The 12,038-nt window shown below is 46.8% G+C and overlaps 1 protein-coding gene across 1 annotated transcript in view; it reads left to right on the top strand.

The window, feature by feature from the left end:
* The window catches only part of L1CAM (L1 cell adhesion molecule), a 96,519-nt gene that overhangs the window by 42,856 nt on the left and 41,625 nt on the right, over window positions 1-12,038 (top strand). Inside the window, 9 exon segments of the mRNA XM_033172699.1 lie at window positions 1,779-1,901; window positions 2,842-3,012; window positions 4,306-4,417; window positions 7,180-7,364; window positions 7,608-7,739; window positions 7,839-7,982; window positions 9,545-9,656; window positions 10,372-10,538; window positions 11,809-11,968. Coding sequence (XP_033028590.1) covers window positions 1,779-1,901; window positions 2,842-3,012; window positions 4,306-4,417; window positions 7,180-7,364; window positions 7,608-7,739; window positions 7,839-7,982; window positions 9,545-9,656; window positions 10,372-10,538; window positions 11,809-11,968 — 1,306 coding nt within the window.

Below are 12,038 nucleotides of genomic sequence, written 5' to 3'. Positions count from 1 at the left end.
CTGACACCAAAATGAGCCTTTTTTCTTTTTAATGGTGGTGGTGACAATTTTTTAAGAGGAAGGGAAATTTTGCAGTCTGCTAACATTCCCTTTTGTATTCCAGAACTGGAACCTTCTGGTTGTTTTTTATTTATCTTTGCTAAAAAAAATCCCAAAAGAAAATCCACTTGCCCTTTACTGCATATTATTATTGCTGCTTTTATTGTGGATTCAGTGGTTTTTGAGAGTGAACTATGAGCTAGGAAGTATTGGGGTCAAATCACAGGCCTTACACAAGCCACAGCCTCAGAGGCCAGGTAAAACCATGCTCTCCAACGTTCCTCATTGTGCCCTGGCTTCTGCCCTCATATGAAAGCCCCTCAGATTCTCAGCTTGGGAAATCCTGATAGCTTTATTGATAAAATCAGCAAACAGCCTCAGCCTCAACTGATGCACAGTATAGCAGGCACAGTTCATGGGTTCATAAGCAGAGTTCCAGGATCCATGGCTAGGCATAACCAGCCCTTGACACCCCCCTCCCATTCTACTTTTAAAGTTGCATGGTTCTTGTCCCAAGTGAGAAGCCACAGGGCAGCGACCCTCTTTCCCATCACTGCCTGAACTCTCTCTCCCTCTCCCGGGGCCCTCCTCCTCCTCTTCTGGCAGATTCTGTCCTCCCTGCCCTCTTCTGGGGCATTACAGCAGTGTTTCCCTCCTTTAGCTCTACTTCATTAGCTGCTACTTGTGAGTAGGCAAGGTCAAACACCATCATGCCTCGTCATGCATCTGCTTTAATAAAACACATGTTGGAGCAGTTCTGTGCATCAGTGTATGTGTATGTTGGGCGGATTGGAAAATCCCGCCCCTCCCCAATAGCACAAGAGTGAGAGACTGCAGATATCCAGGACTTGATGAATGAATCCCTGCCCACCTAATGCTGAACTTCAGCAGCCAGCGCTATAAGAGGATCTACACACATCACTGATCTAGGTGGCAATCTTATTCCTTCTCCCTAGGAAAGAAGGGTGGGGGGGGGGTTGGGGAGGGGGTGGTGTATTATGGATGAAGCTACCCGAGTCCATTTTGCCCTCAGTCCAAGGTCCTTTTTAATAAAAGCGCCTCTGCCTCTTTTGCAGCACAAAACCCTTCTAGGACAGCACTTTTCCTCCAGTCCTAGAAATATTCCCACAAGACCCTCTTTCTTTTTAGTCTCTTCTGTTGCGCTTATGGAATTACATTTCTCAAGATGTGTCTGCATTTCCCCACCCTTGTTTTCACATGGATATTTTGAGGATACAGAGCAGGAACCCAGAACCACCACCCCCCTTTTAGTGCTATGTGCTCTGGGCTGCATATCACCTGCCCGTTCCCAGAACTCTTGGCCCTGCAAGGCATTTCCAGTTGCTGAATAATATTCAAGGGCCAGGTTCATCTAAGCAGGTGTGCTAGCAGGAACCAGGACAAGTCCCACTAGTACAATGAGACTCTCCCTGACTCCTACCCCTATTCACACCACACTCCTCAAAGCAGAACCCCCTAGAGCAGCACTGGGGGGGGGGGAGAAGGGAGATGGTTCCATTGCACAAGCTGAAATGCTTGTTCTGATGGAGCAAATGGAATAGTGTGATGCTGAATTCCTCCCAAAGACCTGTGGGATGTACGTCTTCTGTAAGAGGGAAAGAGGAACTGGATGTGTGAAGAAGTGAACCCAGAGGACTTTGCAAATGATGCTTCTCGGCTGATCTCTTTGGAGTCCCTTGCTCACCCAGTTTCCTCCTTTGCTTCCTGTCTTTGTCCAGGTGCTCCACAGTGGCCAAAGGAGAAGGTGGCACCTATTGCAGTGGAGGAAGGGACCCATACGGTTTTACCCTGCAACCCACCTGAAAGTGCTGTCCCACCCAAAATCTACTGGCTGAACAACAGTGAGTATCCCTGGTTGCCCTTCCAGGTGTGATCATGCAGGTGTGATCATGTGGCAGAGACGACCAAGGTGGGGACAACTGTCTGCCAGCAGTTGGTCTGCTGCTTAGGGTGAGCAGTTAGACTACTCAACTCAGGAGGGAAGGGGCTTGGCTTCTAGGCTCATTGTCAGATAGTATAATGTTGGGACACATGCCTTTATATTTATGTATTTTTCTATGTATATTTATTACAAATAAATATTACATATTTATTAGTGGCTTCTTAACAAATACCTCTATGCAACATACAAGAGGTAAATTGAAAACAAAAGTGGGGTGGGGTGGGGTGGGGATCACATTATACCTGCCTTGTATGTATGCAAGTCCCTGGAGCACCAGTCAGAACGGATCAGAGCTGGGGTGTCTGTGGCCCTCTAGATGTTGGACTCCAACTCCCATCAATCCCAGCCCTGAATTGCCAATGGCCAGGGATAAATGGGATTTGTAGTCCCACAACTTTTGGAGGCCACAAGTTCCCTACCCCTGTAATTTGGGTAGATGGTCTGATTCTATGTAAGTCCATTCTAAGTACCCTAGGAGATGGACTTTTGTCCAGGAAACTGTAGCTCAGTGCATTAATCAAGGTGGTTTTGCTTGGAACTGATAGCTGGGATTCAGATCCCATGGCCTGCTAGCTGAAGGAGATCTGAGGTCTTGTGGTGGTGGTGGGGAGAGCACAGGACTGTCAGTATCCACTTTCACTGAGGCATATGGCAGGCTACTGTTGGAAGGGAGACCTTTGGTCTGATCCACCTGATGAATGAATGAATGAAATGGGGTGTGATTCCTCTCTCCTATGATGTTGGCTGGGTCAAGAGATAAGGTGGGGTGGAAGAAGCTGTCTACTGTGCTGTGGCTTCTCACCACACTTTGCTATTTCCACTCTCTCCTTCCCCTCCAGAGATCGAGCATATCACAAAAGATGACCGAGTCACCATGGGCCAGGACGGGAATCTCTATTTTGCCAATGTCCAGATGAAGGACAGCCGCCCTGACTATATTTGCAACGCCCATTTCCAAGGTCCTCGAATCATCATCCAGAAGGAGCCCATTGAACTAAAAGTTTTCCCCAGTAAGTCTTCAGATACCCTGCATTTCTGAAGTGCAGCTACCTTCTGGGGTGGAAAGGTACTGGGATCCATCAGTCACCTGATCTTCTGTCCACCCAGTCTAAGATACACTGAGAAAGTGTGAGTTTCTTGGTACAGTGGTACCTCTGGTTAAGTACTTAATTCGTTCCAGAGGTCCGTTCTTAACCTGAAACTGTTCTCTTAACCTGAAGCACCACTTTAGCTAATGGGACCTCCCACTGCCGCTGCGCCGCCAGAGCACAATTTTATTCTTATCCTGAAGCAAAGTTCTTAACCTGAAGCATTTTCTGGGTTAGCAGAGTATGTAACCTGAAGCGTATGTAACCTGAAGCGTATGTAATCTGAGGTACCACTGTAATTAGATTTGAGGCTAAGGAAGGGAGAAGTATAACAGGGTGAACAGTAGGCTATGGCAAGTACAGCAGAGATGACAATCTGTGGCTCTCTGGATGTCGTTGGACTCCAAACCAATTGGCCCCAGCCAGCTTGACCAATGGTCATGGATGATGGGAGTTTAGTTCAATAATATCAGGAAGGCCACAGGTTCCCTATCCTGCCTTCAATCCCTCACTTGTCAACTTCAACAGCTGTGTGAAGCTCCTGTTTAATTCTGGCTGGTCTTTGGCCCAGTTTGATGTTGTTGTTTTTATAATTACAATAAAAGCGCATGGCGCCAGCAGTCACCTCTCAAAAGCCTGTTGGAACAGGAAGGTCCTCACATACTGGACAACAAGGAGAGGGCCAGTCTACCTTCTCTAGGGAATGAGTTCCAAAGTCTGGGAGAAGACATCAAGAAGGCCCTCTCCCGCATCCCTACCAAGCATGCCTGTGAGTGTGGCGAGACTGAGAGAAGGGTCAATTTAAGCCAAACCATGGCTTTGTGTGAACGCACAAGCATATGAACTGCAGAAGAAAAGAGCATGGCCGCTGTGCTTCTCCACAGTGGTTTTCCTGCTGTGCTGCACTGCACTAAGCCATGGTTTGACTTCACACATCATCTGAACCTGACTCACGATTTACGGTAGCTCTCCCAGACAAACTGCAAGCTGTAAACCATAGGGCAGATCTTGGTTACAGTTCATGGTTACTCTGGAAAGAGTCAAGTCAGAGCCTTGGTTACTGCTGCTGCAGCAGAGCAACTGGGGAGGAGCACAGTAGCCACAATCTCCTCTCTGGGAGCCTGCATGCTTATGTGTTGGATTAGCTCAGAGTGGGCTCAGCACCCTGTTGGTTCCATTGCTGCCCAGTTGCCTTCCCTTCTTTCTCTTCCACAGCCAACAGTTTCTCGAACCAGAAGCCAATGCTAATTGTACCGGATAAGATGCCCAACACATACGAGGCGAAGCAGGGGGAGCCCTTGGTGCTGGAATGCATTGTGGCAGGACTGTAAGTGCCTTGGGGATACCTGTTGTCAAAGGGATCAAACTCTCCCTGAAAGGGACTCCAAAACACCCATGGAGAGAGCTGGGGAGAGGAAGGTTTGAAGATCCTTGAAGGGGAAGAGTTCCATCAGAGACAGTCACCCAGTGGATCAGCTATTGTTCTCAACCCAGGGATACAGAACCTGTGGTCCTCCAGATATTACTGGATTCCAGCTCTCCTCAGCCACAGCCAGTAATGCCCAGTGGTCAGGGATGACAGGAATTGTAATCCAGCAGTGTCTATGTGGAGAGCCACAGGTTCCTCACCCCTACATTAAACCCACCTCTTGTTATCTTCCTCAGGTGTTTCGCTGGTGTTCTTCCATTACTCTGTTAGTTGAGGGCCAGATTGGTTAATCTGACGATTGGTCATGCTGGCTGGGGCTGATGGTCAGCCCCAACCACCAACACCTGGAGGGCCAGCTTAGCCACTCACGGTTTAGGGGCACTCACAGATCTTTCCCTTCTGGTTGTCTAAAGCAGATATCTGACACACACACCCCGTGTGTGTGTGTGTGTGTGTGTGTGTGTGTGTGTGTGTGAGAGAGGAGAGAGAGAGAGAGAGAGAGCGAGAGAGGAGAGAAACATTTGAGAGAGGGAGGTATGGGTGGGTCTGATATTGTGTGTGCATGTACATATGGAAGTTGAGAGAAGGCAAGAGACTGAGGTTCCATTCTCCTTAGTGCAGCTTCAGTAGGGGAGAAGTACCTGCAGGTGGGCAGGCAGGCAAGCTCCTTTTAATGTGTCTCCAGAGTCCCCGCGTGGCTAGTGGAGAAGAGGAGGGGACCCTCTTGGGATTTTAGTTTTCCCTCCTTGGTGATTTGGCAAGCAAATGGAGACCTCCAGCCCCATCCTCAGGTGTGGGCAGCCTCCTTTCTCCCCCCGGCTGTATACTGTAGAAGGAAGCTGCATCCTGTGGGCTTGGAAGCAGGAAAGGCACTTAAAGGCTGGCTTGCAATCCAAAGTGTTTCTTGTGTGATTAAGGAAACGTCTTGCTAGTTGGCTTCTCTGGGGAGTCTCAGCTCACCCGGCCCTTCAGCCACAGGCTGGCTGATGAGGATGAAGTAGGGGAAAGTGCCAGCCAAGGAGATCCAGGAAGCACTTTGGCAGCGTTCTTAGTCATGGTTTCATGCATTGTCTGGATGATGACAGAAAGAGTAGAGAGTACCTTCGAGAAGAAGACTAAGAGCAACCTTACTTGGTGCGCAGAGTCAGAAGGGGAGCCAGGGCGTTATGGTGGTGGCCTGTTGACCTACAGGCAAAGCGCTTCAGGTTCAAGCCAATCTTACTGCATGACTGCGAAGCCAGTCACAATCATTCAGTCTAGGCTACCTCCTAGGGTTGTTGTGAAGATGAAATGAGACGAAAGGGAAATATGTGACATATTTTAGGGAAGTTTTTAATGTTTGATATTTTTGTATTTGATTTCTGTTGGAAGCCGCCCAGAGTGGCTGGGGTAATCCAGCCAGATGGGCGGGGTACAAATAATAAATATTATTATTATTATTATTATTTCATAGTTATGTCTCGCTGATTCCGTTGGAAGCAAAATGGAGCTATCTGAATCTTGATGCAACCCAAAACTGCTGCAGAGTGAAATAGAGCGCTTCCTGTTCTTATAACTGATGTGTTCATTGCAAAGCTTGTGCAGGCAACTGAGAAAACATATTTCTGTAATAGTCAAAACAAAATAAAATAAAAAATTCCTTCCAGTAGCACCTTAGAGACCAACTAAGTTTGTTCTTGGTATGAGCTTTCGTGTGAAGAAGTGTGCATGCACACGAAAGCTCATACCAATAACAAACTTAGTTGGTCTCTAAGGTGCTACAGGAAGGAATATTTTTTTATTTTATTTTATTTTTTTATTTTATTTGGCTATGGCAACACGGCTACCTACCTATTTCTGTAATAGTTAGTGGATGCTCTGGTTTTAATTTTTTTCTGTGGTTTTTATTGTATATAGACATTTCCTGCTTTATTTTAATTATACAGTTGTATATAATTTTTTTAAAATAGATAATATTTCATACCAGCCATATCGTAGAAGATGAAACCTCCCCTCTTCTCTCTTACACAAGAGGCGATTTCACTACTAAGACGGCACTTTTTATAAGTTCTTGTTTTTAAAATAAAAATTTTAAATTAAAAGAATACATTTAACCAATCAGTAAGTTTTTAAGCCATTAATCTAACAAATTAATCAATTAAATGTTTGTTTTTTATTACCATTATATCCCATTTTTTCTCCAAAAAGTTCAAGGTGACATACTTTGTTCTCCTACTCTCTGTTTTATCTCAACAACCCTATGAGGCTAAGAGAGAGTGACTGGTCCAAAGTCACCCACTGAGCTTCATGACTGAGTGGGGATTTGAACCCTGCTCTCCCAGGTCATAGTCCAGCACTCAGGCCACTACACCACACTGGCTCTCAGTCATTACATCACTACTGCCAGTGACACGGTGTGGGGCAGGGAGGAGGAGAGGATCTGGGATAGGTCAACGTAGCAGGGCTCTTTCCAGCTGTGCCCACCCTGTTGGTCCTGCAGATGCTATAGGGCTCTAGCTCTCTCTCATCAGCCCCTGTCAGCGTTGGCCAATGGAGACGATGGTAGTTGAACCCCAGCAACACCTGGAGGGTTCTTGGTCTTAGCCATAAGACTAGTTGGCCCCCAGACCAGAGTCATTAGCCAATTTTTACCCTTACCCTTTCTCTTCTGTCTCTGGCAGCCCTACACCAACCGTAGAATGGGTCCACATGAACAGACTGAAGCTTTCGGACCGGGTAATCTTTGAGAACTCAAATAAAACCCTGCGCATCCCAAGCGTGGAGGAGGATGACGATGGAGAATACCAGTGCATTGCTCACAACGACCACGGCACGATTCGCCACAGCTACTATGTGACAGTCGAGGGTATGCCCACAGTCACAGGCGTGACACACACAGTCACACACATGTAGCTGGTGGGATAAGAGGGGGCACCAGCTAAGCTGGGGCACTAGGACTCTCTGGTGGGGTGTGTGTGAGGGGGGTCTCTCCTAGGAGAAGCCATTCATTTCAGATTTCAGTAGGAGGGAGACATTCAGTAAAGGACCAGGGCCTGCTCTCCACATTACATAGGTTTTAGGTCCCATTGACTCTGCCTTCTTTTCTCAGCTGCTCCATACTGGATAAAAGAGCCCGAAAGCGAGATCTTTGCACCAGGAGAAAGTGTGCGCTTGAACTGCGATGTTGATGGGGAACCCAAACCAGAGGTGTCGTGGAGAATAAATGGGATCCCGCTAGAAGGTGAGTGAATGGGCAGGTGCAGAATGTGGGCGAGGGAAAGGGATGTGCCACATTGCGATGCTTCCTCTTGTGGGCCTAAACTCTTTTGCTGGGTTTCAGAGGTGATGCCAGACCCAAGAAGGAAGGTGGTGCCGGGAGCTTTGATTCTCAACCAAGTGCAGCCCAACGACACAGCTGTGATCCAGTGTGAAGCCCATAATAAGCATGGCAGTCTCCTGGCCAATGCCTACATCCTCGTTGTCCGTGAGTTTATCTGCTCCTCTTGGATGAGCGTGGGGCTAGACCAGCTCCACAGGGCGGCAAGGTTGGGCCTGTTATGGTGGGGGGAGCCAACAGAGAGCACACACAGAACAGTGTCGCCATTCTCACATCGCAAATGACGCCTGGAGGTATTCCAGGCTCCTCTGAATTTCAGTTTTCATTTAAAAAAAAGAAAAAAGAAGGTAAAGTCTCTAGTAGCTACTTTTCCTGGAGGGCCATTTAGTGATGTGTGTTGGGCTAGCTAGCACATCAGTCCCACAGATGCCATTGCTTCACATCTTGCTTGCCTCTTGGGGAGGGAAGGCCAAGAGAGGTTTCTCCAGGAAGAGTGAATTAGGTTCAGGGACCTCTAGTTACTGAGCCTATTCAAACCCTTTTACTTATGGAGATATAAGGAAAACACGAAGGCTTACTTGACCCCATTTGTCAGTAAGAGAAGTACACTTATTCCCACCTCCAGACGTTCTGGTCAATGAGTGTTAAGCCTTGGCCAAACAGTAATATAACAAAAAACATTATAATCACACATACATACACACACACACATGATTAAAGCCTTTACCAAAAAGATATAATAAGCTAAATGACTAAATGTGTTTAATTCTTGTTGTTTTGTTGTTGTTTTTTGCTGTTTGACTTACAATATCCACAGTTTGTATCCTGTGGGAGGGGGATAGGTCCTTGTTTTGTTGTGCTGTAAATGTGATGAAGGGGAGCAACACCGGGGTGAAGGCGACCGGTTAGGGTTGCCATATGTCCTCTTTTTGCAGGACACATCCTCTTTTTCATGGGTAAAGTCGTCAAAGTGATCCATGGTTAAAAGCGGAAGTCGGCAAATGTGTCCTCTTTTTTGCTATTCAAAATATGGCAACCCTCCCTGTGCTAGTTTAAGTTTGTTGGTTAACTTTTCTGATAGGGCAGTTTCCCATAAATTTTTGTATGGCTAACTTGACCCAACCCCCCTGCCCCTGCTCACACATACAAACCAACCACTCAGCAACCAACCAAATGCAACCAAGCTCTGGACTCTCTAAGTTCTTACAATGCCAACAAATATATATATACCTGTAAATAAAGGGCCAACTCATGTGATGCTGACACAAAAACACTGCACAAACACTATGCAATAGAGCAAAAGATCTATCTCTATCTCCCTTCCTCCCTCCCCTCTCTTTCCCCCCCCCCAACCACACAATATCTTTAACAATAAAGTCTGACTGTAAATGAAATGTTTTGTAAACGACTGTAAACAAAATGTGAAAAATACTCTATGAATTGAAAGAGGAGACACTATATGTACTTTCCCCTGTTTATTTGTTTGTTTTGTAACACAATAAAATATTTAATGCAAACTAATTGGGGGGGAACCATGTCGTCAACTCCCTCTCCCCCCCAACCCCGCCCTCACTTTAATAAAACCTGATTATGAGGCTGGTCCAATATACTTGCAATACCCTAGATGGGTTTTGTTGAGGAAACAGAACTGGTTGTTTGTTTAGAGGGTTCCATGCCCCAAACGTATCTATCTACTTGATTTAATTCAGGTCTGCCAGCAGAGATCCTGACCCCGGATGGGTTAGTGTACAATGTGGTGGAGAACCAGACAGCCACCCTGCACTGTGAGACTTTTGGGGCACCTCGGCCCACTGTGAACTGGTGAGTTCTCTACTATGGCTAATGTATTTCATAAAAACATAGAGTTGGAAGGGACCCGATGGTCATCTAGTCCAACCCCCTGCAATGCAGGAATCTCAACAAAAGCATCCATGACAGGCTATCCAGCAGCTGCTTAAAAACCTCCAAGGAAGGAGAGTCCAAGGAAGGAGAGTCCACTGCCTTCTGAGGAGGTCCGTTCCACTGTTGAACAGCTCTTCCCCTTCCTAATGTTTAGTTGGAATTTCCTTTCTTGTAACTTGAATCCTTTGGATCCATCGAATCCATATTCTTGGTAATTTTGTACTAAGCAGCTACGGCACCATTTTTATATATCTCATCTCCTCTATGCCAAAGCTCTGGCACTTGGGGTTGAGTGCCACTGAGTAAGGTAGTAACTTCTATTTGTAAATGGAAAATGCTGCCTTATTTGTGTGGAAACAGTAAATATATGCTGCGAGATCTTTATTATTAGCATCAATCTGTCATAGCAAACTTTAATTGCTCAAAACTGAAATTCCAGTATGCACTGAAATCTCTCCTGCAAAACACTGACAGTCTGGAGGCACCTTCTGCCTATGGTGTAGATCTTAAAATCATAGGAATCCCTCTGGATTTTTTTGTTTTGTTTTTAAGTGACAGCAACACTAACCATATTGACAACAGAGCATTCTCTCTTTTGTGCGCTTGATGTGCCCCCTCTTGCTCTTACTTCCAGGCTCACAGAAGGCTTCTACTCCATCATGGAAGATTACCGGAGCTTTCTATTCACAAACGGAACCCTGCAGCTTGAGAAAGTCCAGCGTGAGGATGCAGGGAACTTCACATGCTTAGCTGAGAATGATCAGAACAATGTCTCCATCGTTGCCTACCTTTTTGTCAAAGGTGGGAGCAGATTTCCCAGAATGCACCTCACCTCTCAGACAGGTTATGAATCTGAAGAGAAGTCGGATAGGAAATAGTCATCCCTAAGGCATAATGAGGCTTGATGGGAAGTTAGCAGTCATAGGTCAGTGAGGTATGATGAAATTGAAAAATAGGTGTTCCCCTTTCCTGCCTGCTCCAGCCTGAGCAGCCACACAGAGAGAAAGGCCTCAGGGGAAGGGATCAGATCTTACTTTGTGGGGTAGACAGTTTGGTGTCAGATGTTGGACTACAATTTCCATCCTCTCCCTGACCACAGACCACATTGGCTTCAGCTCGCATTGCCCAGCAACCAGGTCCAGCCCGCCCATGAGGCAGACTGAGACAACTGCCTTGGGCAGCTGAATCCTGCAGGGTGGAGCCCAGTGACCATCAGAAACGTGAGGAGAAGTAGTGGCAGTGGCTTCTGACAAGTTCTTGTGAGAGTCCCATGAGATGCTGCCGGAAGCTGCACTGTGCGACCCTCGTAAGCAAAGCTTTGACAGGAGCAGCACCCTTCCTGTTTTGCCTCAGGTGTCAAAATGGGACGGGGTGCCCCTGCCAACAACATATGGAGGGCACCTCATGGACTACATTCTGCCCACTCTGAGCTGTCAGCCACAACCTCTAAGCCCCTTAGTTGAACATCTCCATCCTCCTGTATCGCCAGCTCCACAGATGGGTTTTATAGATAATACTAAAGTTTTGTATGTTGCCTCTTGCTTCCCCAATGAAATCAGGAGATGATTCAGGTTCTCCTGAGTCTCCTGCCCTCTTCTGAGTAGTGGAAATAAGATCCTGTCTTGGTAACCTCACAGTAAGAATGATACCTCTCCTGGGGTGGCAGCAAATCTTTTTTTTTTTCATGCTCACATTTTAGATTTGCCTTTTGTCTTGTATGTTGAGGACTGGCTAAAATTAACATATTCAGGCCATTGCCAAGGTAATTTAAATCAGAGCAGCTTCGGGAATACCCGGTTTGGGGTGCCATTCAAGGTGAAAGTGTGGGGAAACAGGTCAAAAGTGGTCACCTGGTTCATTTCAGTGAGGTGTGTGCAGGAGAACTTCTTAACAGGTTGCACTGCCTGAGAATTTGTTGCCCGGCCCTGTCTGCAATGGGAGGTGCTCAAGTCACACTGTGGAATGATAGGGAAAGAGAAGCCATGCAGGCTTCTGGAAGTCTTATCCCTCAAACCATAGCAAGGCATGGTGGGGAGAGAGGACACGACTCCACATTCTGTCCTTGTTCCAGGAGCCACACAGTTTGAAGTGGAGCCTACAAACACAGAAGGGGAGAAGGGTGGCCAAGTGACGTTCCATTGCAAAGTGTTGTTCGATGACACCATCCCTGGTCCTGGTCTTGAGTGGCACCGAAAAGGGCAGCTGGTTAAGGAGTCCGCTGACAATGACAAGTGAGTGGTGTGGGCAGGGCAGGGTTGTGTGGAGGCCTGTGGACTGAGGGAAACCACAAACCACTCTGGT

This window comes from Lacerta agilis, chromosome 16 (assembly GCF_009819535.1).
Source record: "Lacerta agilis isolate rLacAgi1 chromosome 16, rLacAgi1.pri, whole genome shotgun sequence".
Lineage (NCBI taxonomy): Eukaryota > Metazoa > Chordata > Lepidosauria > Squamata > Lacertidae > Lacerta > Lacerta agilis.
Note: the sequence above shows the minus strand (reverse complement) of the source record. Positions and strands in the feature narration are given on the sequence as shown.